Source organism: Bubalus bubalis, chromosome 6 (genome assembly GCF_019923935.1).
Source record: "Bubalus bubalis isolate 160015118507 breed Murrah chromosome 6, NDDB_SH_1, whole genome shotgun sequence".
Taxonomy (NCBI): domain Eukaryota; kingdom Metazoa; phylum Chordata; class Mammalia; order Artiodactyla; family Bovidae; genus Bubalus; species Bubalus bubalis.
In genome coordinates this window covers 115531056-115558838 of record NC_059162.1, presented here as the reverse complement: position 1 = coordinate 115558838, position 27783 = coordinate 115531056, and the positions used below count along the sequence as shown (strand labels likewise).

General features: G+C 43.9%; 1 protein-coding gene across 1 annotated transcript in view; it reads left to right on the top strand.

The window, feature by feature from the left end:
* The window catches only part of IQCA1 (IQ motif containing with AAA domain 1), a 184264-nt gene that overhangs the window by 41994 nt on the left and 114487 nt on the right, over window positions 1–27783 (top strand). The window contains exon 6 of the mRNA XM_044945334.1: window positions 8290–8495. Within this exon, the coding sequence (XP_044801269.1) occupies window positions 8290–8495 (206 nt within the window). The remainder of the gene's footprint in view (window positions 1–8289; window positions 8496–27783) is intronic.

Here is a 27783-nt window from a genome sequence, read left to right as displayed (position 1 = left end):
TTTCTTCCAAGGAGCAAGTGTCTTTTAATTTGATGGCTGCGATCACCATCCCCAGTGATTTTGGAGCCTAAGAGAATAAAGTCTGTCACTATTTCCATTGTTTCCCCATCTATTTGCCATTAAGTGTTAGGACCAGATGCTGTGATCTTCCTTTTTTGAATGTTGAGTTTTAAGCCAACTTTTTCACTCTCCTCTTTCACCTTCATCAAGAGGGTCTTTAGTTCCTCCTCCCTCTGCCATAAGGGTGGTAGAATCTCTGTATCTGAGGTTATTGATACTTCTACGGCAATCTTGATTCCAGTTTGTGCTTCATCCAGCCCGGCATTTTGCATGATGTACTCTGCATAGAAGTTAAATAAGCAAGGTGACAATATACAACCTTGACATACTCTTTTCCCAATTTTGATACAGTCTGTTGTTCCCTGCCCAGTTCTAACTGTTGCTTCTTGACCTGCATACAGGTTTCTCAGGAAGCATGTAAGGTGGTCTGGTATTTTCCATCTCTTCCAGTTTGTTGTGATTTTCCAGTTTGTTGTGATCCACACAGTTAAAGGCTTTAGCATAGTTAGTGAAGCAAAAGTAGATGTTTTTCTGGAATTCTCTTGCTTTTTCCATGATCCAAGAGATGTTGGCAATTTGATCTTGGATTCCTCTGCCTTTTCTAAATCCAGCTTGTACATTTGGAAGGTCTTGGTTCACTTACTGTTGAAGCCTGGCTTGGAGAATTTTGAGCATTATTTTACTAGCGTGTGAGATGAGTACAGTTGTGTGATAGTTTGAGCATTCTTTGGCATTGCCTTTCTATGTGATTGGAATGAAAACTGACCTTTTCCAGTCCCGTGGCCACTGCTGAGTTTTCCAAATTTGCTGGCATATTGAATGCAGCACTTTGACAGTATCATCTTTGAGGATTTGAAATAGCTCAACTGGAATTCCATCACCTCCACTAGCTTTGTTCATAGTGATGCTTCCTAAGGCCCGCTTGACTTCACATTCCAGGAGGTCTGGCTCTAGGTGAGTGATCATACCATCCTTGTTATCCTGGTCATGAAGATCTTTTTTGTACTGTTCTTCTGTGTACTCTTGGCATCTCTTCTTAATATCTACTGCTTCTGTTAGGTTCATACTGTTTCTGTCCTTTATTGTGCCCATCTTTGCATGATATCTTCTCTTGGTATCTCTAATATTCTCAAAGAGAGCTCCAGTCTTTCCCAATATATTGTTTTCCTGTATTTCTTTGGATTGTTCACTTAGGAAGGCTTTCATATCTCTCCTTGCAATTCTTTGGAACTCTGCATTCGGATGGGTATATCTTTCCTTTTCTCCTTTGCCTTTTGTGTCTCTTCTTTTTTTCAGCTATTTGTAAAGCCTCCTCAGACAGCCATTTTGCCTTTTTGCATTTCTTTTTCTTGGGGATGGTTTTGATCACTGCCTCCTGTACAATGTTACGAACCTCCGTTCATAGTTCTTCAGGCACTCTGTCTATCAGATCTAACTCAAATGTATCAGTGAGTTTGGGTTAACTTGGTAGAGTAAGCGCATGTGTTTTCTTGTTCTTTCTGCCCAATGAGGAGTGAACTGAGATCCTGTTCTGAGAGGGAGGATTAAGAGAACTTTTGTGTTCATGGCAGTGAGACCCACAGCTCCCACCCTCTGCTGGGCTTGGGCAGCCATGCTTCTACTGCATCCGGAGCAGGTGGGAGGAGTTCTGTCTGCAGAAACTGACCAGCTCAAAAGAAATACATTTGGATACTGATATTCAGATACCTCAACAAATATTCAGATACCCCCAGGCTCCTCTCTCCATGGGATTCTTCAGGAAAGAATACTGGAGCGGGTTGTCATTCCCTTCTCCAGAGGGTCTTCCGGACTCAGGGATTGAACTCTGGTCTCCCACATTGCAGGCAGATTCTTTACCATCAGAGCTATCAGGGAAGCCCATCTTCAGATACCTCCAACAAAACAGCTTGACAGCATCATCTTTGAGGATTGTCAAAGATGTCAATCCAGCAGTCAGCAGCTACCCTACACAGCTTCCAAACAGGTCTGGGAGCCTCCTCCTAAGCAAGGATGAGCATCAAAGAGTTGCCAGTTACTTAGAGACAGAGATGCAACAGAAAAGAAATTGGAAGGAGTAAGAGGAAGAGAATAAAAATGAAAAACAAAATTCTGAAAGTAATAACCTTAGAGAAACAAAAACAGATGATTGAATCCAGGAATTAAAGCACCATGCCCCCCACCAAGGGAAAACCAAAAAACAGGACAGTGCTGTTGAAGAGTTAAAAGAGAATAGTAGAAATTTCAAAAAATAAAGTTGAAAAAAAAGTTAAGAAAATCTCCTAAAAAGTAGCCAAATGACAAAGTGATGGGTGAGGGATATATGTAAAGAAAATTGCAGGAGTTCCTTGGAAAAAAGAAGGAAACAGAGGAAGGAAATTGTAAAGAAACAGTAACCAAAAACAAACAAAACTTATAACAAAAGGCTAGGGAGTTTCAGATCTAAAATGGGCCCTGGCTTTCAGTTGTATCCATTTCTTGGCTATTGTGAATAAGGCTGCAGTGAACAGGGGGTGTAGATATCTCTTTAGGTCATTTCCTTTGAATTCAGTTCAGTTCAGTCACTCAGTCCTGTCCAACTCTTTGCGACCCCATGGACTGCAGCACGCCGGGCCTCCCTGTCCATCACCAACTCCCGGAGTCCATCCACACCCATGTCCATTGAGTCGGTGATGCCATCCAACCATCTCAACCTCTGTGGTCCCCTTCTCCTCCCGCCTTCAATCTTTCCCAGCATCAGGGTCTTTTCAAATGAGTCAGCTCTTCACACCAGGTGGCGAAAGTATTGGAGTTTCAGCTTCAGCATCAGTCTTTCCAATGAACACCCAGGACTGATCTCCTTTAGGATTGACTGGTTGGATCTCTTTCAAGTTCAAGGAACTCTCAAGAGTCTTCTCCAACACCACAGTTCAAAAGTATCAATCCTTCGGTGCTCAGCTTTCTTTATACTCCAACTCTCACATCCATAGGAATATATACACAGAAGTAGGACTGCCGGGTCATATAGTAATTCTGTTTTTAATTTTTTGAAGAACCTCCACTGTGGCTGCACCAATTTACATTCCCATCGACAGTGCACGAGGGTTCCAGTTTCTCTTCTTTTCTCTACTTGATAGTAGCCATTTTGACAGATGTGAGGTGCTACCTCATTGTGGTTTCAGTTTGCATTTTCCTGATGATCAGTGATGTTGGCACATTTTCATATACCTGTTGGCCATTTGTGTGTCTTGTTTGGCAAAAATTGTCTTAGTCCCTTTGCCTGTTTAGGCTACTTTTAAGTTGCATATGTTCCTTATATTTTTTCCACACTCCTTATCGGATATGTGGTTTGTAAATATTTCCTCCCTTTCTGTAGGGTGCCTTTTCATTTTGTTTCTTGTTTCCTTGCTGGGCAGAAGCTTTTTAGTTTGGTATAGTTCGATTTGTCTAGTTTTGCTTTTGTTGCCTGTGTTTTTGGTGTCATAGCCAAAAAATTATTGCTAAGAATACTGTCAAGAAGCCTCTTCTTTATTTCTTGAGTTGTTTTCTGGCTTCATGTTTGATGTTTAAGTCTTTAATCCATTTTGAGTTGATGTTTGTATATAGTGTGAGATATACAGTGTATATACAGGGCTCAGTTTCATTCTCCTTCATGTATATATCCTGTTTCCCAACACCGTTTATTGAAGCAACTAATCTTTCCCCATTGTTTTGGATTTGGGGGTATGATACACTCGGGGAGACAATTACTGACATTTTAAAAATTAGGTATATGTAAAATGAACATGTTTTTAAAAACCACAGAAACACATGCATATAATGATGGAAGTTTTTCAAAGTGACACAGGAGCCAACTGAAAGAGCTCCCAGTGATCAAAACTGGGACAATTTGAAAAGAAAATAATAAAGCAGCACTGGATTCTAAACCAAAGTGTAAAATGAATATCCATGAGGCCATACAGATCAAATAAATTAACAGTGTGAGCAAAGAGACAAATCATGTCTGCTGCATGATCCCAAATAATTTTAGAAGCTGTATCCTCAAGGAGAGGAACTTCACTTTTCACTTCTTAACTGGGGGTGCACTTAATGACTTTCTTCCAAAGAGGGCAGTGTGAAGTCTAAGTCAGGTGACCCAGGGAAGCATCCTCAGCCGTAAGTCTTGTTGATAGTGTGTGCCCTTGATACGATGTGATGAAAAGGGCACTTTATCTCCGTGGCCTTTCTGTCAGTCACCATAATCCCAGTCTGATCATTACCAGGTAGAGCTATGTATCGGTGTAATTGGCTTCCCATATAAATCTGTGCATTTTATCTTTGGTGATGGTTTAGCTGCTGAGTCGTGTTCGACTCTTTGTGACCCCTGGGCTGTAGCCCGCCAGGCTCCTCTGTCTGTGGGATTTCCCAGGCAGGAATACAGGTGGGTCACCATTTCCTTCTCTAGGGGATCTTCCCCACTCAGAGGTCGCACCTAGGTCTACTGCATTGCAGCCAGATTCTTTACCAACTGAGCCACCAGGGAAGCCTGCATTTGAAAACGTTATTTTGAGAGGAAATCCGTGGACTTCCCCAGACTGACAAAGGTACTGAGGCACAAACCAGGTTGAGAACCATTGGTCTGTGTGGGACATTATCAGACGTGCCAGTTCTTTCTCCCCATACCCACCCCTCTCCTCACTCTACCCAGTCCACGTTCGCTTTCCACTTCAGACCCTTGGCTTATCTTGTTCACTTCTCCAGGAAGAAGAAGATTTGTTTATGTTTCTGATTTGACAAAAAAAACCTTTTGAGGTTAGTTAACAGACTGTTTCCAAATAGGAAAGGGAGTACATCAAGGCTATATACTGTCACCCTGCTTATTTAACTTCTATGCAGAGTACATCATGAGAAACACTGGGCTGGAAGAAGCACAAGCTGGAATCAAGATTGCCCGGAGAAATATCAATAACCTCAGATATGCAGATGACACCACCCTTATGGCAGAAAGTGAAGAGGAACTAAAAAGCCTCTTGATGAAGGTGAAAGAGGAGAGTGAAAAAGTTGGCTTAAAACTCAACTCATTGAAAACGAAGATCATGGCATCCAGTCCCATCACTTCATGGCAAATAGATGGGGAAACAGTGGAAACAGTGGCTGACTTTATTTTTCTGGGCTCCAAAATCACTGCAGATGGTGACTGCAGCCATGAAATTAAAGGACGCTTACTCCTTGGAAGGAAAGTTATGACCAACCTAAATAGCATATTCAAAAGCAGAGACATTACTTTGCCAACAAAGGTCCATCTAGTCAAGGCTATGGTTTTTCCAGTGGTCATGTATGGATGTAAGAATTGGACTGTGAAGAAAGCTGAGTGCCGAAGAATTGATGCTTTTGAACTGTGGTGTTGGAGTAGACTCTTGAGAGTCCCTTGGACTGCAAGGAGATCCAACCAGTCCATTCTGAAGGAGATCAGCCCTGGAACTTCTTTGGAAGGAATGATGCTAAAGCTGAAACTCCAGTACTTTGGCCACCTCATGTGAAGAGTTGACTCATTGGAAAAGACCCTGATGCTGGGAGGGATTGGGGGCAGGAAGAGAAGGGGACGACAGAGGATGAGATGGCTGGATGGCATCACCGACTCGATGGACGTGAGTCTGAGTGAACTTCGGGAGTTGGTGATGGACCAGGAGGCCTGGTGTGCTGTGATTCACGGGGTCGCAAAGAGTCGGACACGACTGAGTGACTGAACTGAACTGAACTGAACTGAGCTCAGACTTTGGAAAAGGAAATGGCAAGCCACTCCAGTATTCTGGCCAGGATAATGCCATGGGTAGAGGAGCCGGGCGGGCTGCAGTCCATGGGGTCACAATAGAGTAGGACAGGACTTAGCAACTAGACAACAACAAGACGCTTTGCCCTAGATTCCGAGGGCTCTGTAACTATCCCATCCCAAATAGCCTCTTTGGGAAGGAAGGCCCACAGAAGGCAGGCAGTGGAGGGGTATGCAGATGACCAAGGCGTCACCAACAACTGAGTTCTGATCTTGGATGTGTGCCCAGTCGTGCCCAACTTTTCGATCCCGTGGACTGTAGCCCACCGGGCTCCTCTGTCCATGGAATTTTCCAGGAAAGAATACTGGAGTGGGTTGCATTTCCTCCTCCAGGAGATCTTCCTGACCCAGGAATTGAACCCACATCTCCTGCATATTGCTTAACCATGACTCTCTGGAAAGAAAGACATGCATATGTATTCAGACCTATGTTTATTACCATGTCATTGATATAAGATATGTACATGCAATTGTACAAATAATAGTGAAATATGTACTTCTCTTCCTTGCATATTCAACATAGCTGTGGATTCTCTCAGAGCACCTTCCTTAATTTTTACTAAACCCATGTATCTGTTGTCAGCCTGTGGTTTTAGTTGACAAATGAGTGTCGTTTCAGTATGAATGTTGACTGATATTTTTCTTTGTGTTAATGAGGAAGGTGAAAGTGAAACAGCAAAATCTATGCCAGGACGTCACTCATTCAACTTTTTTTTTTTTAAGTCAGGGACTCCTTTGCTGAATCAGATGATGGTTTTTGAATGCTGGAAGAATATTACCTCAATTTTTTGTGCTATTCACAGTGTGACAGAGACATGACACACGTTTATGTGCACCTGCACTTTTATTTTCTCTACCACTTTCCTAAGTCTGCACAGTCAAATCAAAGTAGTAAATCAAGCCTTCATCTGTTGTACTTGCTCATTTCTAGACATTTTTTTGGGCTCCCAAATCACTGCAGATGCTGATTGCCCCCATGAAATTAAAAGACGCTTACTCCTTGGAAGGAAAGTTATGACCAACCTAGATAGCATATTCAAAAGCAGAGACATTACTTTGCCAACAAAGGTCCGTCTAGTCAAGGCAATGGTTTTTCCAGTGGTCATGTATAGATGTGAGAGTTGGACTATAAAGAAAGCTGAGCACCGAAGAATTGATGCTTTTGAACTGTGGTGTTGGAGAAGACTCTTGAGAGTCCCTTGGACTGCAAGGAGATCCAACCAGTCCATTCTGAAGGAGATCAGCCCTGGGATTTCTTTGGAAGGAATGATGCTAAAGATGAAACTCCAGTACTTTGGCCACCTCATACGAAGAGTTGACTCATTGGGAAAGACTCTGATGCTGGGAGGGATTGGGGGCAGGAAGAGAAGGGGATGACAGAGGATGAGATGTCTGGATGGCATTAGTGACTCAATGGACATGAGTCTGAGTGAACTCCGGGAGTTGGTGCTGGACAGGGAGGCCTGGCGTGCTGCAGTTCATGGGGTCACAAAGAGTCAGACGCGACTGAGCGACTGAACTAAACTGAACTGAACTGACTGATGGTGTAAATATTCCCGTAGCCGACTTCACGCTGCTAACCTGAATGAACATGGGAAGATCCGCACAGAAGCACAGCATTATACGGTATTTCATCACACAGACAAGACAGACCTAATAACATCAAGAGCAGAGAAGACAATAAAATCCAGCACAAAATATTATGAATCAAAGCGTTTTTAGTATTGGTAGCTTGTGTTGTTAACATGATTTATTCTTTCATAATTTTATGTGTTTACTTCTGGCTGTGCTGTGGGTCTTTGTTGATTTTCTCTAGTTGTGAGCAGGGGCTACTTTCTAGCTGTGGCGTGCAGGCTTGTCGGTGTGATGGCTTCTGTTGTGTGGAGCACGGGCTCTGGGGTGTGAGGGCTTCAGCAGCTGTGGCACAGGAGCTTAGACATTCTGCAGCATGTGGAATCTTCCCGGACCAGGGGTTGAACCCACGTCCCTTGCAGTGGCAGGTGGATTCTTATCCACTGGACCACCAGGGAAATCCTGGCAGCGTTTTTTCCTTGAAATCAGAACACCCACTCTTTTCATTGGTTCTTGCTTTCTTACTCTATATTCTTTTCTCTCCCCCTAACCAAGAAGATTTAGAAAAGCTTTACTTTCTGTAACTTGAATGATTTTTGAACAATTTACCAAGTATGCATTTTTTAAGCTACCTACCCCCACCCCCAGCCAGTTTCTCGAAAATGTAGGAAGTGATCTGATCCCTCCTCCCCACGGTGGCGAATCAGTCCTTCAAGTTCTCCTGCAAGTTCTGATTCTTTCGTTCTGTTTGTACTTCTTAAGGGCCTTGGGTAAGACACTATTGAGGATAGTGACATGTTTCACTCGTCCCTAATATTTTTCACGAGCACTATAACCTTCATGATCTCAAAGCTTTTGGCCTGTATTTTCAGAATCCACCTCCTTTGTTTAATGAAGTCAGTGCCGCAATGATCCAGGCTGACAGGCTGTGCCACCTGAGGAATAAGGTGCAGATAAAGCATGAAGAGGAATACAGAGATGCCTTAGTCACAATCAAGGATGACCTGAAACTCACAGAAGGTCCCGACATCAAGGAGAACCTTCAGGATCAGATCCGTCATTGGTTCATCGAATGCAGGTGAGTGCAGGGCGTCTGTCCTGACAGTCTCTTCTGTGGTGGATGATGTCCTGGGATATTTTTAAGCATAGCAATATGCTGATATAGATTCATGTGCTTTTCTGGCTTCTTTTAGAAAATTAAAAAGGCTAAGAGTTGAAGGACAGGGAAGCCTGGTGTGCCGAAGTCCATGGGGTCGCAGAGTTGTACACGACTGAGCGACTGAACAACAACAAGTCCCCGTGGTAGGCGGATGGCCTCTGGGGACCCCGCCTCTTCCCCTGGTGACGCCCTCCCCTCCTTGCATGTGATGTAGACCTGGAGCTTCAGTTCTAAAGGAAAGAATGCGGCAAAAGCGATGGCGTCCCTGCCGTCTTGCTTGCCTCTCAGTCCCTCACTTGCTTTCTCCCTCTGACTCTGAGAGCGGTCAGGTGCTGCCCAGCAGGGGGGCCCACTTGGAAGGAACTGACAGAGGTTCCTGGCAACAGCCAGCAAGGAGCCTAGGGCCTCCTTCCAGCCTGAGAAGAGCAGAGTCCTGTCCACAGTCATGTGTGTGAACTCAGGGCATTCTCCCCCGGGCGAGCCTTCCAGTGAGGCTGCGGCCCCAGCCAACACGGACTGCAGCCTCGAGGGGGCAGGGACCCTGAGACACGGGTATTCTGCTCAGCCACACCTGGCTCCCCACCCACAGTCACATGTGTCATTTCAGTCACTGACTGTTGGGGTGACTTACCACGCAGCAACGGGTGTCTGACATACATCAGTCACTTTACAGTGATACAGAAAAACCTAAACAGTCGGTAGGCTTCTCTTGCGTTAACTCTGTATGGGGTCTTAACACAGTATCTCCTCAATAATCCTTAAATTTTATAACAAAGATTCTTTCGGAATGTTCGATATCAGAGTTACATGGTCTTGATTGGGGAAATCAGTCCTTTATTATATAAATCAGTTTAGTTCAGTTCAGTTCAGTTCAGTCACTCAGTCATGTCTGGCTCTTTGTGACCCCATGAATCGCAGCACACCAGGCCTCCCTGTCCATCACCAACTCCCGGAGTTCACTCAGACTCACGTCCATCGAGTCAGTGATGCCATCCAGCCATCTCATCCTCTGTTGTCCCCTTCTCCTCCTGCCCCCAATCCCTCCCAGCATCAGAGTCTTTTCCAATGAGTCAACTCTTCACATGAGGTGGCCAAAGTACTGGAGTTTCAGCTTTAGCATCATTCCTTCCGAAGAAATCCCAGGGCTGATCTCCTTCAGAATGGACTGGTTGGATCTCCTTGCAGTCCAAGGGACTCTCAAGAGTCTTCTCCAACACCACAGTTCAAAAGCATCAATTCTTTGGTGCTCAGCCTTCTTCACAGTCCAACTCTCACATCCATACATGACCACTGGAAAAACCATAGCCTTGACTAGACAGACCTTTGTTGGCAAAGTAATGTCTCTGCTTTTCAATATGCTATCTAGGTTGGTCATAACTTTCCTTCCAAATAGAGCTTTTAAATATTTATCATTTCTTAACATTCAAAATTGATTACTTTTGTGAGTTTTTCTCTTTATATGTGTTTTCAGGGATATTTTATAGCAAAACAGGTTCTCTTTTATCAGCTTCCTCCTCACTGTTCATTGTGGTGATGGTTTGGTGGAGACATAAAATATAAATAGATAGGTATCTCAAACTTATCAAATTTTACACTTAAATATGAACACTTAGTGTGTGCTCCATTGCTCAGTCATGTCCAACTCATTGCAACCCCGTGGACTGCAGCACCCCAGGCTCCTCTGTCCTTCACTATCTCCTGGAATTTGCTCAAACTCATGTCCATTGAGTCTGTGATGGTATCTAACCATCTCATCCTCTGCCGCCCCCTTCTCTTTTCTCATGGCAAAGGGGCTTGTTTAACTCAATAAAGCTGTGAGCCATGCCATGCAGGGCCACCCAAGATGAACAGGTCATGGTGGAGAGTTCTGAAAAAATGTGGTCCACTGGAGAAGCGAATGGCAAACCACTCCAGTATTCATACTGCTAGAACCCCATGAACATGAACAGTTTATTATATATTAATTATACATCCATAAAGCTGTTAGAAAATATATCAAAGAAAAGATATAGTTACCAGCAAAGATGTTAGCGTTTCATTTTTAAAAATAGCATTAAATATAAGCATAAAAATAGCATAGTTACTCAAATACCAAAACTGAGTATTCCAATCACTTGTTCTCAGATTGCCCCACCACTGCCCTCCACTAAACCCCCGCTCACAATATAGGAAAAGCTTAACAGGTAGCAGTCTCTTCTGATTTAAAATAGTCTCTTTAAGGTTAAGTATGTACTTTGAGTATATCTGCAGACATGAATATCCTCTCGTGGCATCTGACTGCAGAGCGAAGTCACCAGTCCTCGTAGCACCTGCTGGGAGCCAGGGCAAGTCCCTGGGCAGCTGCAGTTCCGGCCTCTCGTCTCCTGAACAGGCCTCATCCTGCTGGGATGCTGAGCCCTTCCCAAGCCCCATGTTCCCCAGGAGCAACGGGGGTGCCAAGCTCAGGCCTCTGGAGACCAGTGGGCTGTCTCACCAGCAGGTCCCCTGCTCCCAGCTCCATCCAACCCCGTCGCATGCCGCTCACACAGAAAGACACCTCGCATCACCCAGGTGGTCTGTGATGCTCTCCAGGCCCTCCGAGGTCTCTGCCCAGGTCTCAGCACTCATGCCCTCCTGGTCTGAGACCTTTGGAGGGTGCGGCCCAAGGTCCAGGCGGTGTCCTCACTCCTCTGCCTTCTCTTCTCTTCCCCGTTGGCCTGGACCACCAGCTTATTGTTCAGCTTCAGCCTCCTTATGACACCCTCGCTCAGGGCCTCCCTGCGATTCCTTTCTGTCTCCGCCTTGAGCTCTGCTGGCACCCTCCCCGTCCCTCCTGCAGGCGGTCTGCGTGAGCACACACAGCGGAGCCTGAGGACAGCTGTGCAGCCTCGGGAAGTGGCTCAGCCTCTCCGTGCCATCCATCTCCTCATCTGTGACATGTGGACAAGACTTAGACCTGTTTCGTGGGGTTGTTGAGAGATGAGAGACTTAGCCCCAGAGGCAGGCCGTAATGATTCCCGCTGTGTTGTAGCCAGCTGGTCACCCCTGTGCCGCTCCCCTGAAGCAGTGGACGCCCCGTGAGGACGGTGCCCACTGCAGAGAAGGGACGGTGGTGATCACATTTCCCATCCAAGCAGTGGCCTGTGCAGACCAACGGGGCCGAGGTTTTCCGTTCTTATCTGATTACATAACTGTGTCTGGAGGAAATGCACTCGGGATGGTTTTCTGCAATCATGGAAATTGAGGTAGAAAGGCAGCTCTTTCAAAAGAATTGCCTTCTGTTTAAATCATCTTGGTTTATAATTGAAACCTTCCTTTTCATAGTTAACGAAGATGATCTGCCCTCTATTCGTGAACTTTCCTTATCAGCAACTTTCTTCTCTTTTCTGAGGACTTCAGAGAACAGATGCGCACAAATACATTTCCTGCAGATGAAATAATTCTTTACTTTTTAAAAAAAGATTCTTATTTGTTCATTTCTTTTTGACTCCTGGACCAGGGATTGAACCAGTGTCCCCCGCATTGGCAGGGAGAGTCTTAACCACATAACCATTCTTAACCACCAGGGACGCCCTCTTTACTTTTATATAAACTTTTAAAATCCAGTTTAAAAGGTAACATAACAAAATTGAAAAGCACTTTGTATGGTTATGACTCCAAATAAGCTAAAATATATAAATATATATATAAAATATATAAAAACCACTTAACCATTCTAAACCACTAGGGAAGCCCTCTTTACTTTTATATAAACTTTTAAAATCCAGTTTAAAAGGTGACATAACCAAATTGAAAGCACTGTGTACAATTATAACCCCCAAAAAGCTAAAATATATATAATCTATACCCACATATACAAAGATATATTCATACATGGATTTTGAAATGTGTGTTTGTGTATGCATGAAAGATTTTTGAAAGGATTCACTAGAAACTTTGTTAGCGTGGCTACCACTGGGGACAAGAATAGTGATGTTGTTGTTGGTGAGTCACTCGGTCAGTCGAGACTGACTCTTTGTGACCCCATGGGCTGCAGCACGCCAGCCAGGCTTCCCTGTCCTTCACCATCTTCTGGAGCTTGCTCAAGCTCATGTCCATTGAGTTGGTGATACCATCCTTGTTCTCTGTCGTCCCCTTCTTCTCCTGCCTTCAGTCTTTTTCCCAGCAACAGGGTCTTTTCTAAAGAGTCAGTTCTTTGCGTCAGGTGGCCAAAGTATTTGAAGCTTCAGCTTCAGCTTCAGTCCTTCCAGTGAATATTCAGGACTGATTTCCTTTAGGATGGACTGCTTGGATCTCTTTGTTGCCCAAGAGACTCTCAAGAGTCTTCTCCAACACCACAGTTTGAAAGCATCATTTCTTTGGCACTCAGCCTTCTTTATGGTCGCATCCATACATGACCACTGGAAAAACCATAGCTTTGACTATGTGGATCTTTGTTGGCAATGTCTCTGCTTTTTAATATGCTGTCTAGGTTTGTCATGGCTTTTCTTCCAAGGAACACGCGTCTTATAATTTCATGGCTGCAGTCACCATCCGCAATGATTTTCGAGCCCAAGAAAATAAAGTCTCTCACTGTTTCTGTTGTTTCCCCATCTATATGCCTTGAAGTGATGATACTTCATGTAGTGATGTTACTTTTTATTTTATATTCTTCTGTACAGTTAGATGTCTTCTTTTTATGAGTATTATTTTAGTAATTAAAAGGCTCGTTGAAAATATATTAGAAAGTAAAGAAAGGCATGAAGTTAGTTTGGGATAATCCAAAATAAACATTAAAATGTTAAAACACCCTGTTAAAAAAAAAAAAAGTAGATTAATACAATACCTGCAGAGCACTCTTAGAAATTCTCTTCTGATGAGAGAATAGGGTGCCTGGAGGCTGGCTAGTTGAGTTCTCCCCCGATCTGAGATGCTGAAGGGTCATGGGAGACCCTGTGCCTCCTGGGAGCCGCCCTTCCCGCTGGCTCTGGGCTTCCTTTGAAGACCCAGCGCTCCCAGCCCAGCCAGTCCCCTTGAGAACATTCTAGCCTGGTGTTCCTGACCTGGCAGTTTGGAGGCTAAGTTAGAGCAGGTCCCATGGGTGTGCTGTGTATAATTCACACAGACGTAAAGACCCGTTCTTTTGAAGTAATGCAAGATCAAGGGTGGATTTATTTTCATAATTGGATTACATTTATCTGATTGACTTTGATAAAAATCCTTTTCTTTGCTTTTTTAAATCAAAGACAAATAAAAAGCAAATATTGTCTTTTGAAACATGAAACATTGATCAATCCTCAGGATAAATTCCAACAGGGCACACAGTGACAACTAAAAAATGACTAGAAGTTACAATTAATATAAACTCCCATAATTTAGAATACTTATTCTTAGCACATTTAGTCTATACTTGTAGTTGTCAAAAGTAGGATTTCTTTCTCAAGCCAATTTTTAAATAATTTTAAAAGAAGTCTTTTTCCAGTGGTAAAAGTAATACATGCTCATGGTAGACAATTTACAAGACTGAGTTTGAGAAGAAAATCTACAATTTTAGTATACAGAGATACCTACTATAAAAATTTTTGGCAAATTGCTCTCCAGTATTTTTCTCTCCTGTATAATGTATATTTTAATTAGTTTTATGAATCTTTTTTCCTAATTTTAAAAAATGTAATATTGGATTTCCTTTTGTCCTTAAAACAGTTTCCAAAAGAGGTCTTTTGTGATTGTTTAACATTCTATTGGATAGATGCATTGGCTAATGAATCAGTTTTTATATTTTTAATATTTTGCCAAATCAATACGAGAACAGTGACTTCTCAGTAATCTCTTAATTTGCATTTATTGTATGATTTGGAAGAGTTGGAAAATCTTTAGGTCTTTTTGTTGGTAGCATTTCTTCTGTGAACTGCCCAGTCATTCATATGCTTTTCTTTGTGATGTCTCTTTTATTAAGTGATCTCTAAACTATAGTTATTTATATACATTTTTGTGGTGATTGTTTAGTTGCTAAGTCATGTCTGACTCTTCAGATCCTGTGGACTGTAGCCTACCAGGCTCCTCTGTCCATGTGATTTCCCAGGCAAGAATACCAGAGTGGTTTGCCATTTCATTCTCCAGAGTATCTTCTGGACCCAGGGATCAAACCTGTGTCTTCTGCATTGGCAGGCAGATTCTCTACCACTAAGCCACCAGGGAAGCCCTGCCATGTGTCATTGGAGACTACCATATTGGATGACACAGTCGTGGGAATACTTGTTTTGAGATCATCTCTTGCTATAACTGGTATTTCTCTTGGCTTGGGACTTTCCCTGAACTGTCATCTAAGTTTCACTATCCGTGGCTGACCTTCCTTTTGAAGTACCATAAAGGAGTCTTGGAAGTGACCTCATCCAACCTCTTCAAGGAGAACCTTGAAGTCTATGGAACTGTGGACTCTTGTCATTGAAGATGCACAGTCTCTTCCCCCATTCCCCACACGGGCATCAGAGCCACCTGAGTGACTGTCAGCTCTGATTCTAGGCCTTTGTTTCTTTGCAAATGGTCCCGTGCGGACCATTTCTCCCCACCTGCATTTTTCATATTAATTGTTGAAACTGTGCCTGGCATCCAGCTCACCTTCAATCTAGAGAGAAGTGAGACCCCCGGGTGGGGTGGCAGCTTGAGGACTGGCCCTGCGGCTTTTCTCCTGGGCTCTTAGCCGACTCCTCTTAACCCGTGCAATCTTGAGGAATGTAGAAATGGTGTAAACAACATAGCCTTGTTCCACTTTTTAAGCCAACACACCAGGAAATACACATTCTTCCTGAAGAGGTCCTGGAATGCTTTGCTAATCTTTTTTTAATTTTGAAGATTCAGTTCAGTTCAGTTGCTCAGTCTTGTCCCACTCTTTGCCACCCCACAGACTGCAGCACACCAAGCCTCCCTGTCCATCACCAACTGCCAGAGCATGCTCAAACTCATGTCCATCGAGTCAGTGATGCCATCCAACCATCTCATCCTCTGTTATCCCCTTCTCCTCCCGCCTTCAGTCTTTCCCAGCATCAGGGTCTTTTCCAATGAGTCAGTTCTTCTCATCAGGTGGCCAAAGTATTGGAGCTTCAGCACCAGCCCTTCCAATGAATATTCAGGACTGATTTCCTTTAGGATGGACTTGGTTGGATCTCCTTGCAGTCTATGGGACTCTCAGGAGTCTTCTCCAACACCACAGTTCAAAAGCATCAATTCTTTGGCACTCAGTTTTCTTTATGGTCCAACTCTCACATCCATACGTGACTCCTGGAAAAACCATAGCTTTGACTGGACGGGCCTTTGTTGGCCAAGTAATGTCTCTGCTTTTTAATATGCTGTCTAGGTTGGTCATAGCTTTGAAGATTAAGATAGACTTTGAATGCAGTAAAATTCGCCCTTTTGGGTCAATCAGAAATGATAGCAAAGAGGCAGGACTCTGGGGTCTTGAAATGATTTTCATCCTCAGCAGGGTGAGCCTGGCTGGGAAATAAAATGCCTCTGCCATTTAATCTAATGCTGTGAGGGCACCTATCATGCTCTGGATCATAAGCAAGCACACTGCAGATCATGCACACGCAGCAGGAGTGGTCCTGAGAGCCAGGCTGCCTGGGTTCAGATCCCAGATCTAACACTTACAGGCTGTGTGACCTTGAACCAATTGTTTAACCTCTCTGTGCCTCTTTCTCCTCATCTTAAAGTGAGGGTATTAACAGTATTGACCTCACAGACGGGATAACAGAATAATATGTATAAAGCCCTTAGGACAGTGTGTGGCACGTGATCCGGCCTCAGTAATTATGTTAAATGACACCATCATATTAATGACAGCAAGAACAGCCAGTACTGTTATTGGAAAGCCAGCACATTCTCAGACATACAAGCCTGCAACGTGGAATAGTTGCCACAGTCAAAGCATTCTGCGTTTTCGTTCCTGCGTCTGGGCCTTTATATTCGCAGCCGCGAGCATCTTTTCAAAATGCTACATTCCTGATGGCAGGAGGGACTGGCTGGTGGTGGAGGAGGGGGCGGAAGGGCTGTGAGGGCTGGGGGTGGGGATAAAGCTGAGGGGATAATGACAGGGCAGGCAAACAAAAATTAGACAGGGTGGAATGCGCTTCTAGTCCCTGGGGTGGGGAGCCGGGATGTGACTTGTCTACAGGAGCAACACGTCTACAGATCACCAGCAAATATACATTCTTCCTGAAGAGGTCCTGGAATGCTTTGCTAATTTTTTTTTTTAATTTTAAAGATTAAGATTGAGTTTAAATGCAGTAAAATTCGCCCTTTTGGGTACCATTCAGCAAATGAAGCTTTGTGATTTTAAGGCCTGTGGATCTAGACAGACCTATAGACTCCTCTCTCACTGCCCAGTAGACCTCCCCAGCCACGAGCAGAAATCTGCTGAGAATGGTGCTGGGAAGGTGTCTGGAGCAGGGCAGAACCTCAGAGTTTCCCATCAGCCTGGAAAAATGAATGTCTCTTTCAGTAAAGACATTCAGATCTCTCCTATCCAGCTCCATGCTGTCCCTGGCTGGGATCTCCTAAGCCCCTGGGTCTGCACCAACTTCCATCACTGTTCACTCCTTAGGAAGCTGGGCCCTCCTTCTGGACCTGTGTCGCCTACCACTTCTCCCCCAGGAGGGTCTCGCCAGGTGCTTCCCATGGATGCTGTTCTGGGACCCCAGGGCTGGGAACAGTTGAGTGTCTTTCTTGGAGTCTGTGACTCACGAGAGGCCATTGATACTCAGATCCCTTGGTTCCAAAAGCCTTGCCACTCCCAGGACACTGAGCTCATATCCTCCTTATGAACATCCCAGCAGCCAAAACCCTGACCTGTACATCTTGGACTCCGCTGTCATTTCGTGGGAAAGGATGGCAGTTGCCTATGGCCCGGTTGCTCATTGGGTACCGCCTGGAAGCCCAGAGCTTTCCTTGTTCCCAGCTCCTTCTCTGCCCCAGCCTCTGAGCCTCTTTTTGCAGAGCATGGTGACAGTCTGTGTCAGTAAATGGGAGAGAGCCTCAGAGGAACCGTGGGATTTGAGAATGCTGGCTGACTCCAGTTATTTTGCAGGTGACAAAGCGGACTCAGGGAAGTCAGGTAGCTTGGTTAAAAGCTGGGGTCGCTCCTGGCAGAACTAAAGCCAGGGTGGGCAGAGGCTTTCGGAAGCTTGATCATTGTGTCAAACCCGGATTGGTCCTCAGGGGAAGGTTCAGAATTACTCAGAGGACTTTGCAGGATATCAAAAAGAAACCACTAGAATGTTCATGATCGATACCTTCTCGGGAACGGAACCACGGCTCTGTCTGTTCTTTGCCTTTATATTCCAGGTTTTCTCCTTTGAGCATGAGTTCCTTTCAGAAACTAAAAAGAGATTTCAGGAGGATAGAGGGAAATGGATGGCCAGGGGAGGTGACTGCAGGTCATCATTTCGAATTCCTTGTGTAATTATAGTTTCAGTAAATCCTCCAAAGCAGCTGTGGTCTGTGGAAGAGACATGAACATGTGTGGGTGACTCCTCTGAGAAGGTGAAGAGCTTTTTTTCTGCCGTTGGCTTTGCTGGAAAATATATTAGCTTGAATGGGGGACATAAGAAGAGGTGGATGAAAAATCAAGGTCTTCGACATTACTCACAGAGGCCTTCAGGACGGGTGCACACCTGCGTGAAATCGCATATTTTGCTGTCCATCGTCACAGTAAATCAGACGGAGAGCACCCAGCAGCTATAGGCTTGTCCGTGCACCAAGTCCCGTGGAAAGACAGGCCCTGAGACTCTTCTGCAAGTGCAGTGGCCAGACTGTCTCTCTAAGGTCCATAGATTATTCCAGGTCACACCCTTAGCTCCCGGGTCCCCTCCACCGAACCTGTGTGTTTCCATCTGGATTGCAAGCTTCTGGGGGAAGGGACAGGGCAGTGGTATCTTCCTCAGGTTCTCACTGAACCCAGCAGAGTGCCTGCAATTCAGCAGATGCAATAGATGTGCGGAGCTGAGCTGAAGGTCCAGCTAAACTCTGTAATTAACATCAGGTCAGACTGCAGTGCCTCTCACACTGCAGTTCACGGCACTTCCCTGGTGGTCCAGTGGTTAAGACTCTGCAGTCCCAATGAAGAGGACACAGGTTCAAGTCCTGATTGGGGAACTAAGATCCCACATCCCCCATGGTACGGCCTGAAAAAAAGAAAAAAGAGCAAATCAGCTGAAAAGCTTATCAGAACAGATCCTCCTTACCCCCGAAGCTCTGATTCAGTAGGTCCTCAGTGGGAAGAGTCTGAATTTTTTATAATTACTTCCCATTCTTTTCTTTTTTTTTTTTTAAAATTTTTATTTTATTTTTAAACTTTACATAACTGTATTAGATTTGCCAAATATCAAAATGAATCTGCCACATGTATACATGTGTTCCCCATCCTGAACCCTCTTCCCTCCTCCCTCCCCATTCCATCCCTCTGGGTCGTCCCAGTGCACCAGCCCCAAGCATCCAGTATCGTGCATCGAACCTGGACTGGCAACTCATTTCATACATGATATTTTACATGTTTCAATGCCATTCTCCCAAATCTTCCCACCCTCTCCCTCTCCCACAGAGTCCATAAGACTGTTCTATATATCAGTGTCTCTTTTGCTGTCTCGTACACAGGGTTATTGTTACCATCTTTCTAAATTCCATATATATGCGTTAGTATACTGTATTGGTGTTTTTCTTTCTGGCTTACTTCACTCTGTATAATAGGCTCCAGTTTCATCCACCTCATTAGAACTGATTCAAATGTATTCTTTTTAATGGCTGAGTAATACCCCATTGTGTATATGTACCACAGCTTTCTTATCCATTCATCTGCTGATGGACATCTAGGTTGCTTCCATGTCCTGGCTATTATAAACAGAGCTGCGATGAACATTGGGGTACTCGTGTCTCTTTCCCTTCTGGTTTTCTCAGTGTGTATGCCCAGCAGTGGGATTGCTGGATCATAAGGCATGTCTATTTCCAGTTTTTTAAGGAATCTCCACACTGTTCTCCATAGTGGCTGTACTAGTTTGCATTCCCACCAACAGTGCAAGAGGGTTCCCTTTTCTCCACACCCTCTCCAGCATTTATTACTTGTAGACTTTTGGATTGCAGCCATTCTGACTGGTGTGAAATGGTACCTCATAGTGGTTTTGATTTGCATTTCTCTGATAATGAGTGATGTTGAGCATCTTTTCATGTGTTTGTTAGCCATCTGTATGTCTTCTTTGGAGAAATGTCTATTTAGTTCTTTGGCCCATTTTTTGATTGGGTCATTTATTTTTCTGGAGTTGAGCTGTAGGAGTTGCTTGTATATTCTCGAGATTAGTTGTTTGTCAGTTGCTTCATTTGCTATTATCTTCTCCCATTCTGAAGGCTGTCTTTTCACCTTGATAATAGTTTCCTTTGATGTGCAGAAGCTTTTAAGGTTAATTAGGTCCCATTTGTTTATTTTTGCTTTTATTTCCAATATTCTGGGAGGTGGGTCATAGAGGATCCTGCTGTGATGTATGTCAGAGAGTGTTTTGCCTATGTTCTCCTCTAGGAGTTTTATAGTTTCTGGTCTTACGTTTAGATCTTTAATCCATTTTGAGTTTATTTTTGTGTATGGTGTTAGAAAGTGTTCTAGTTTCATTCTTTTACAAGTGGTTGACCAGAGTTCCCAGCACCACTTGTTAAAGAGATTGTCTTTAATCCATTGTATATTCTTGCCTCCTTTGTCGAAGATAAGGTGTCCATATGTGCGTGGATTAATCTCTGGGCTTTCTATTTTGTTCCATTGATCTATATTTCTGTCTTTGTGCCAGTACCATACTGTCTTGATAACTGTGGCTTTGTAGTAGAGCCTGAAGTCAGGTAGGTTGATTCCTCCAGTTCCATTCTTCTTTCTCAAGATCGCTTTGGCTATTCGAGGTTTTTTGTTTTTCCATACAAATTGTGAAATTATTTGTTCTAGCTCTGTGAAGAATGCTGTTGGTAGCTTGATAGGGATTGCATTGAATCTATAGATTGCTTTGGGTAGTATACTCATTTTCACTATTTTGATTCTTCCAATCCATGAACATGGTATATTTCTCCATCTGTTAGTGTCCTCTTTGATTTCTTTCACCAGTGTTTTATAGTTTTCTATATATAGGTCTTTAGATTCTTTAGGTAGATATATTCCTAAGTATTTTATTCTTTCTGTTGCAATGGTGAATGGAATTGTTTCCTTAATTTCTCTTTCTGTTTTCTCATTATTAGTGTATAGGAATGCAAGGGATTTCTGTGTGTTGATTTTATATCCTGCAACTTTACTATAGTCATTGATTAGTTCTAGTAATTTTCTGGTGGAGTCTTTAGGGTTTTCTATGTAGAGGATCATGTCATCTGCAAACAGTGAGAGCTTTACTTCTTCTTTTCCAATTTGGATTCCTTTTATTTCTTTTTCTGTTCTGATTGCTGTGGCCAAAACTTCCAAAACTATGTTGAATAGTAATGGTGAAAGTGGGCACCCTTGTCTTGTTCCTGACTTTAGAGGAAATGCTTTCAATTTTTCACCATTGAGGATAATGTTTGCTGTGGGTTTGTCATATATAGCTTTGATTATGTTGAGGTATGTTCCTTCTATTCCTGCTTTCTGGAGAGTTTTGATCATAAATGGATGTTGAATTTTGTCAAAGGCTTTCTCTGCATCTATTGAGATAATCATATGGTTTTTATTTTTCAATTTGTTAATGTGGTGTATTACATTGATTGATTTGCGGATATTGAAGAATCCTTGCATCCCTGGGATAAAGCCCACTTGGTTTTCTTGATTTACTGTTGCACATGCATTGAGAGCGTGTAATATCACTTACACCCTCTTAGCAAAAATGTGAAGTGTGCAGTACTGTAAACTCTAGCTCCATGCCATGTGGTAGATCTCTAGAACTTACTCGTCTTGGCTGACAGAAACCTGATCTCCTTGCAGTCCAAGGAACTCTCAAGAGTCTTCTCCAACACTACAGTTCAAAAGCATCAATTCTTCAGCGCTCAGCCTTCTTCACAGTCCAACTCTCACATCCATACATGACCACTGGAAAAACCATAGCCTTGACTAGACAAGACCTTGGTTGACAAAATAATGTCTCTGCTTTTTAGTATGCTGTCTAGGTTGGTCATAACTTTCCTTCCAAGGAGTAAGCGTCTTTTAATTTCATGGCTGCAATCACCATCTGCAGTGATTTTGGAGCCCCCCAAAATAAAAGTCTGACACTGTTTCCACTGTTTCCCCATCTATTTGCCATGAAGTGATGGGACCAGATGCCATGATCTTAGTTTTCTGAATGTTGAGCTTTAAGCCAACTTTTTTCACTCTCCTCTTTCACTTTCATCAAGAGTCTTTTTAGTTCCTCTTCACTTTCTGCCATAAGGGTGGTGTCATCTGCATATCTGAGGTTATTGATATTTCTCCCAGCAATCTTGATTCCAGCTTGTGCTTCTTCCAGCCCAGCGTTTCTCATGATGTACTCTGCATTGAACATAGATGTGTGTAAAAGAAGAAAACATTTCCTCCTGTGTGTGTGTCCTTGACTCACACGCTTTGACCATGCTGCCTTTTGACTCCCCATGTGTGTGGGTTGTCCACACGTTAAGCTGTTCTCTGCAGGGCCAGCTGGGGTGTCCTGTGATTCCGTGCAGTTCTGACCTCCCTAGAGAGAGCCTCAGACCACCCCCCGCCCCATGTTAAGGGCTCAGCCCTGCAAAACTGCTCCCTCCAGCTTCAGATGTCAGTTTCAAACCCCAGGTTGTCACCCATGCTGCTGACCATTTGGCTGTAAATCCAGGTTTCCAGGACTCCTCCCTTGGGTTTGACAGTTGGCTCCAATAGCGCACAGAACTCAGGGCAACACACTGACTTGTTTATTATAAAAAAGAAATGATAAAGAATACAAGTGGACATCCAGGTGGAAGGGATACACAGGCAAGGTGTGGGGAGGGGCACCAGCTGCCATGCCCCCCTCCAGACACCAGCCTTGCAGCTCCAGAAGCTCTCCAAACCCCCCAACTTCAGGAAATTGTATGGAGGCTTCTTCACATAGGCATGACCGACCATAAACTCACTGTTCATTCCTCCTGCCTTCCTAGTCAATAGAGCGTGGAGCTGAAACTTCCAAGCTTCTAATCATGGCTTGGTCTTTCTGGGGGTCAGCCCCCACTCAGGAGCCCACCAAGCATCACCTCCTTAGAACAGAATACTCTCCTGTCACCCAGGAAAGTCCAAGGTATTTAGTTCCTGTGCCAGGAACTGGAGGCAGAGACCAACATACACTTTTTCTGTTATTTCACAGTGTACATATATTACTTTGAGATCCCAATTTTATTTCCTTTGGATATATACCCATATATATATATATATATATATATATATAGGCTACCCACTCCAGTATTCTTAGGCTTCCCTTGTGGCTCAGATGGTAAAGAATCCACCCGCAATGCAGGAGACCTGGCTTCAATCCCTGGGTTGGGAAGATCCCCTGGAGAAGGGAAAGGCCACCCACTCCAGAGTTCTGGCCTGGAGAATTCCATGGACTGTGTAGTCCATGGGGTCACAGAGTTGGACACGGCTGAGCGACTTTCACTTTCATATATCCAGTAGTGGGGTTGCTGCATTCTATGGTAACTCTATGTTAATTTATTTTTTTGAGGAACCTCCATACTTTTTTCCATAACCAATTTACATTCCTCCCAACAGTGGACAAGGTTCCCTTTTCCCCACATGCTTGTCATCAGCACTTATCTTTCCTCTTCTGATGATAGCCATCCTAACACACGTGAGGTGACACATCGTTGCGGCTTCAGTTTGCATTTCCCTAATGATTCGTGATGTTGCACATCTTTTTGTGTACCTGTGAGCCATTTGTATGTGTTCTTGGAGAAATGTTTATTCACTTCCTTTGCCCATTTTTAAACCAGGTTATCCGGGGATCTTCTGCTGTTGAGTTGTAGGAGTTCTTTATACATTTGGATACTAATGCCTTATCAGATACATGGTTTATAAATTCTCTCTCCCACTCCGTAGGTCGCCTGTTCATTTTGTTGACGGTTTCCTCTGCGGCACGCAAGCTTTTACTTTCATGTGCTTCGAGCTGTCTGTTTTCAAAACTTTTGTTGCCTGTGTTTTTGGTGTCGAGTTTGAATTTCTAGCAAGCTCCTGGGGGATACTAAGAGTCCTGGACCTGGGATAATACTTTGAGTAGCCTTTCCCAGTGCTTCTGTGGTTAAGAATCCACCTGCAGTGCAGGAGACGCGGGTTCCATCCCTGGGTCTGGAGGATCCCCTGGAGAAGGGCGTGGCAACCCACTCCAGTGTTCTTGTGTGGAGATCCCATGGGCTGAGGAGCCTGGCAGGCTACAGTCCACAGGGTCACGAAGAGTCGGACACAACTGGAGCAACTTAACACAGCCTTGGGCTAGAGGCATGGTCAGCCCTTCACAGGGGAGGGAAAGTGTAGGTAGTCCCCCTAGGAATGTCAGAGAATCACTGAAAAAATTAAACCAGTATTATCCTGGAGATATGAAAGCCCCCAAATCGTTTCATATATGATATTATACATGTTTCAATGCCATTCTTCCAAATCATCCCACCCTCTCCCTCTGCCACAGAGTCCAAAAGACTGTTCTATACATCAGTGTCTCTTTTGCTGACTCGTATACAGGGTTATTGTTACCATCTTTCTAAATTCCATATATATGTGTTAGTATACTGTATTGGTGTTTTTCTTTCTGGCTTACTTCACTCTGTATAATAGGCTCCAGTTTCATCCACCTCATTAGAACTGATTCAAATGTATTGTTTTTAATGGCTGAGTAATACTCCATTGTGTATATGTACCACAGCTTTCTTATCCATTCATCTGCTGATGGACATCTAGGTTGCCTCCATGTCCTGGCTATTATAAACAGTGCTGCGATGAACATTGGAGTACATGTGTCTCTTTCCCTTCTGGTTTCCTCAGTGTGTATGCCCAGCAGTGGGATTGCTGGATCATAAGGCAGGTCTATTTCCAGTTTTTTAAGGAATCTCCACACTGTTCTCCATAGTGGCTGTACTAGTTTGCATTCCCACCAACAGTGTAAGAGGGTTCCCTTTTCTCCACACCCTCTCCAGCATTTATTGCTTGTAGACTTTTGGATCGCAGCCATTCTGACTGGAGGGATGGTATGGGGAGGGAGGAGGGAGGAGGGTTCAGGATGGGTAACATATGTATACCTGTGGCGGATTCATTATGATATATGGCAAAACCAATACAATATTGTAAATTTAAAAAATAATAATAAAAAAAGAAAGCCCCCAAATCTCCTGGCTTTCTGCTGAAGCCACTCTAACTGTGAAAGTTGGATGGCTTGTGAGCCTTTATAGGCACTTAATACCCTGCAAGGCTGGACAGGCTATCATTGGATATAAAGCCTTTGGGTTTGATTCAGCAGACTCTTCACTTCTGTGTCATATGATGACAGACGTCAACACGCGTGTTGCTCCAGACAGGAACTGTCATGCCTTTATTTCATAAACAGGTACTTGTCACTTGATAGAATCAGATCAGAGGAGCTTCAGAATTAACCTTGAACTCTAAAGCTTCCCTTTTCTGTAATCACTCTGTTGCTGTCTGTAAATGATTCTTTTTGAAAGTAGGGCGTAGGAACCGAGTTTGGAACATAAACATGGACATTTTGCTAATTTACCTTCCCCTGTGTCTGCCTCCCTAAGCTTTCTGGACTCCTGAGTTAGGAAGGGCAGAGGCTCCTTTGACTGAAGGAAGGTTGATGAATGAATGGTTTCTGGGCTTTAAAACAACAGGTGTGTAAACAGAAATGGATGGGCATCTGTTTAAACAGAAAATTCTCTGCATTAGTTCCTGAAGTGATCTGTTCTTGCATATTAAATTTTCTATACAGATAAATATTCAAGACAAAAGGTGAAAAATATAGTATATTAATCATTTTCTCAACAGAAGAGTCATCAAAGTCTAGATAGTCGATTATGTTATCGGTAATATATTGTTCCTTTTAATAAAATAAATGTGAGCACAGGGTAGGGCAGGGAGGTTCCTGTAGGAGTAGAGCCTGAGCAACAGTGATACTTTGGGATCGAGAAGGAGGCTTCCTCCTGGAATGGTAACTGTTAATAAATAGCCCACTAATAAGTAGAAACATCAAGGAATAAATCAGATTTTGTAAAGTGAAGCTGAGACATCACCTCGATTTATACACTACTCTCTCCTCCTCTCCTTTGAGAGACGGCGAACCCCTCAGTTTCCCAACAAGGGCCACGGTAATTAAGTCCATGTGTAGCCAATTGCCTTTATTGAGTGTAAGTGAATTTATAGGCAGCAAGTGACACTTTCGGAGGCTTCTGTGTGGTGGCACAAGCTGCTTTCTTTAGAACGCAGGAGAAATTTATGAGCCTGCTGACGTTAATGGAGGTGGTTGGAAGACTTGGTCGGGGGGGCGCCGGCCGGAAACCCCTCCATCCATATATTTTTCATACTTGATGAAACACAGATAAATCTCTGTCCTGGGCATCTGAAACGGTGGGACTGCTGAAGCTCGATGTCAGAGCTCAGGGGGGAGATTTATCATTTTAGGAGTTCTGCTTTCTAAATCACTGCAGACTCGAGAGCTGGTCCTTTTCACGTTTGTGCAAGAATTTTTGACAATATGCATAAATTCTTCATCAGCCCGAACTTTACCAAATGTTCAGAGCCTCACGTTTGCTAACTGAAATAGAAGGTGTGGGTGTTCCTCCTCCTCAAGATCCTTTAAATAAAAGAATATAAAGGCAGATAGCTCTGTCGAAGGTATTTTTATAAGAAAGCAACATTAATCATTGAATATTCTGTAAGAAATTAACATTGCCCATCCCCCATTAAAATTGTCACATATAAATTATAGTTTCTAGAGCTGGAAGGAACTTTAGAAATTGTCTGATAGGCACACAATACTTACTTTTTAACAATGAATGAGCAGACCTAGCTCAACAGCATCATTTGACACAAGGAAACTCACCAGGCTCCTCCAGCTCATGGAGCGATTTGCTCAAATCACACCTCTTAATTGGTGACTGCAGCCCTGGTTTCTTCATTTCCAGTTAAATACCATTTTCATTATACATTTAGCTCCCACTAAACGCTTCCTTATTAGGTCTACAGATTTATTTTAATGCTTTATTATTGAAACCTAAACCACTCGTGTGCTTTTTGTGGCCATCAGCTCAGCTCTGCCCGTGGGTCCGGGTAAAGTGTACCTTAGGGCAGCCGACCCAGCAGGGTTCTCTGGTTGCTCCACACTTGGCCCTGCTGGGGCAGCTGCTGAAATTGCACAAACCTCAGTTTTCTCATCTGAAAAATATTGACAGCAGCAAGCCACCTCTCAGGGCTTTTGGGGGGATTAAAAGAGATCATGATAGTAAGTTCTAAGCACAGAGTGCTTAAAAAATGAGTATATTGCTATGGAAGATTCTTTGCAGATCATTTCAACGTGATCGCTTGATCCGGTTATCCAGAAATAACATTGTATTTTCTTTTTTTTTAATTAATTAATATATTGTTCTTGCGGAGAAGGCAATGGCACCCCACTCCAGTACTCTTGCTTGGAAAATCCCATGGACGGAGGAGCCTGTTAGGCTGCAGTCCATGGGGTCGCTAAGAGTCAGACACGACTGAGCGACTTCACTTTCACTTTTCATTTTCGTGCATTGGAGAAGGAAATGACAACCCACTCCAGTGTTCTTGCCTGGAGAATCCCAGGGACAGCAGAGCCTGGTGGGCTGCCGTCTCTGGGGTCGCACAGAGTTGGACACGACTGAGGTGACTTAGCATAGCATATATTGTTCTTGACTGCTCCAGGTCTTTGCTGCTGTGCGTGGGCCTTCTCTGGTTTCAGGGAGCGGGGGCTACTCTCCAGTTGTGGGGCTTGGCCCTCTCATTGCTGTGGCTTCTCTTGTTGCAGAGCACAGGCTCTGGAGCTCAGGAGTTGTGGCACACGGGCTTAGTTGCCCCGCAGCATGTGGAATCCTCCCAGATCAGGGATCAAACCTATGTTCGCTGCACGGGCAGGCGTATTCTTATCCACTGGACCACCAGGGAAGCTCCAGCATTGCATTTTTAAACCAAGATCCAAGGTCGTCACATTTAAGCCCTTCAGTTTACCGTAGAGAACCAGCAGCTGATGGAGAATGGAATCCACCTTCTAGGGGCCTAGGACCTTGCCGG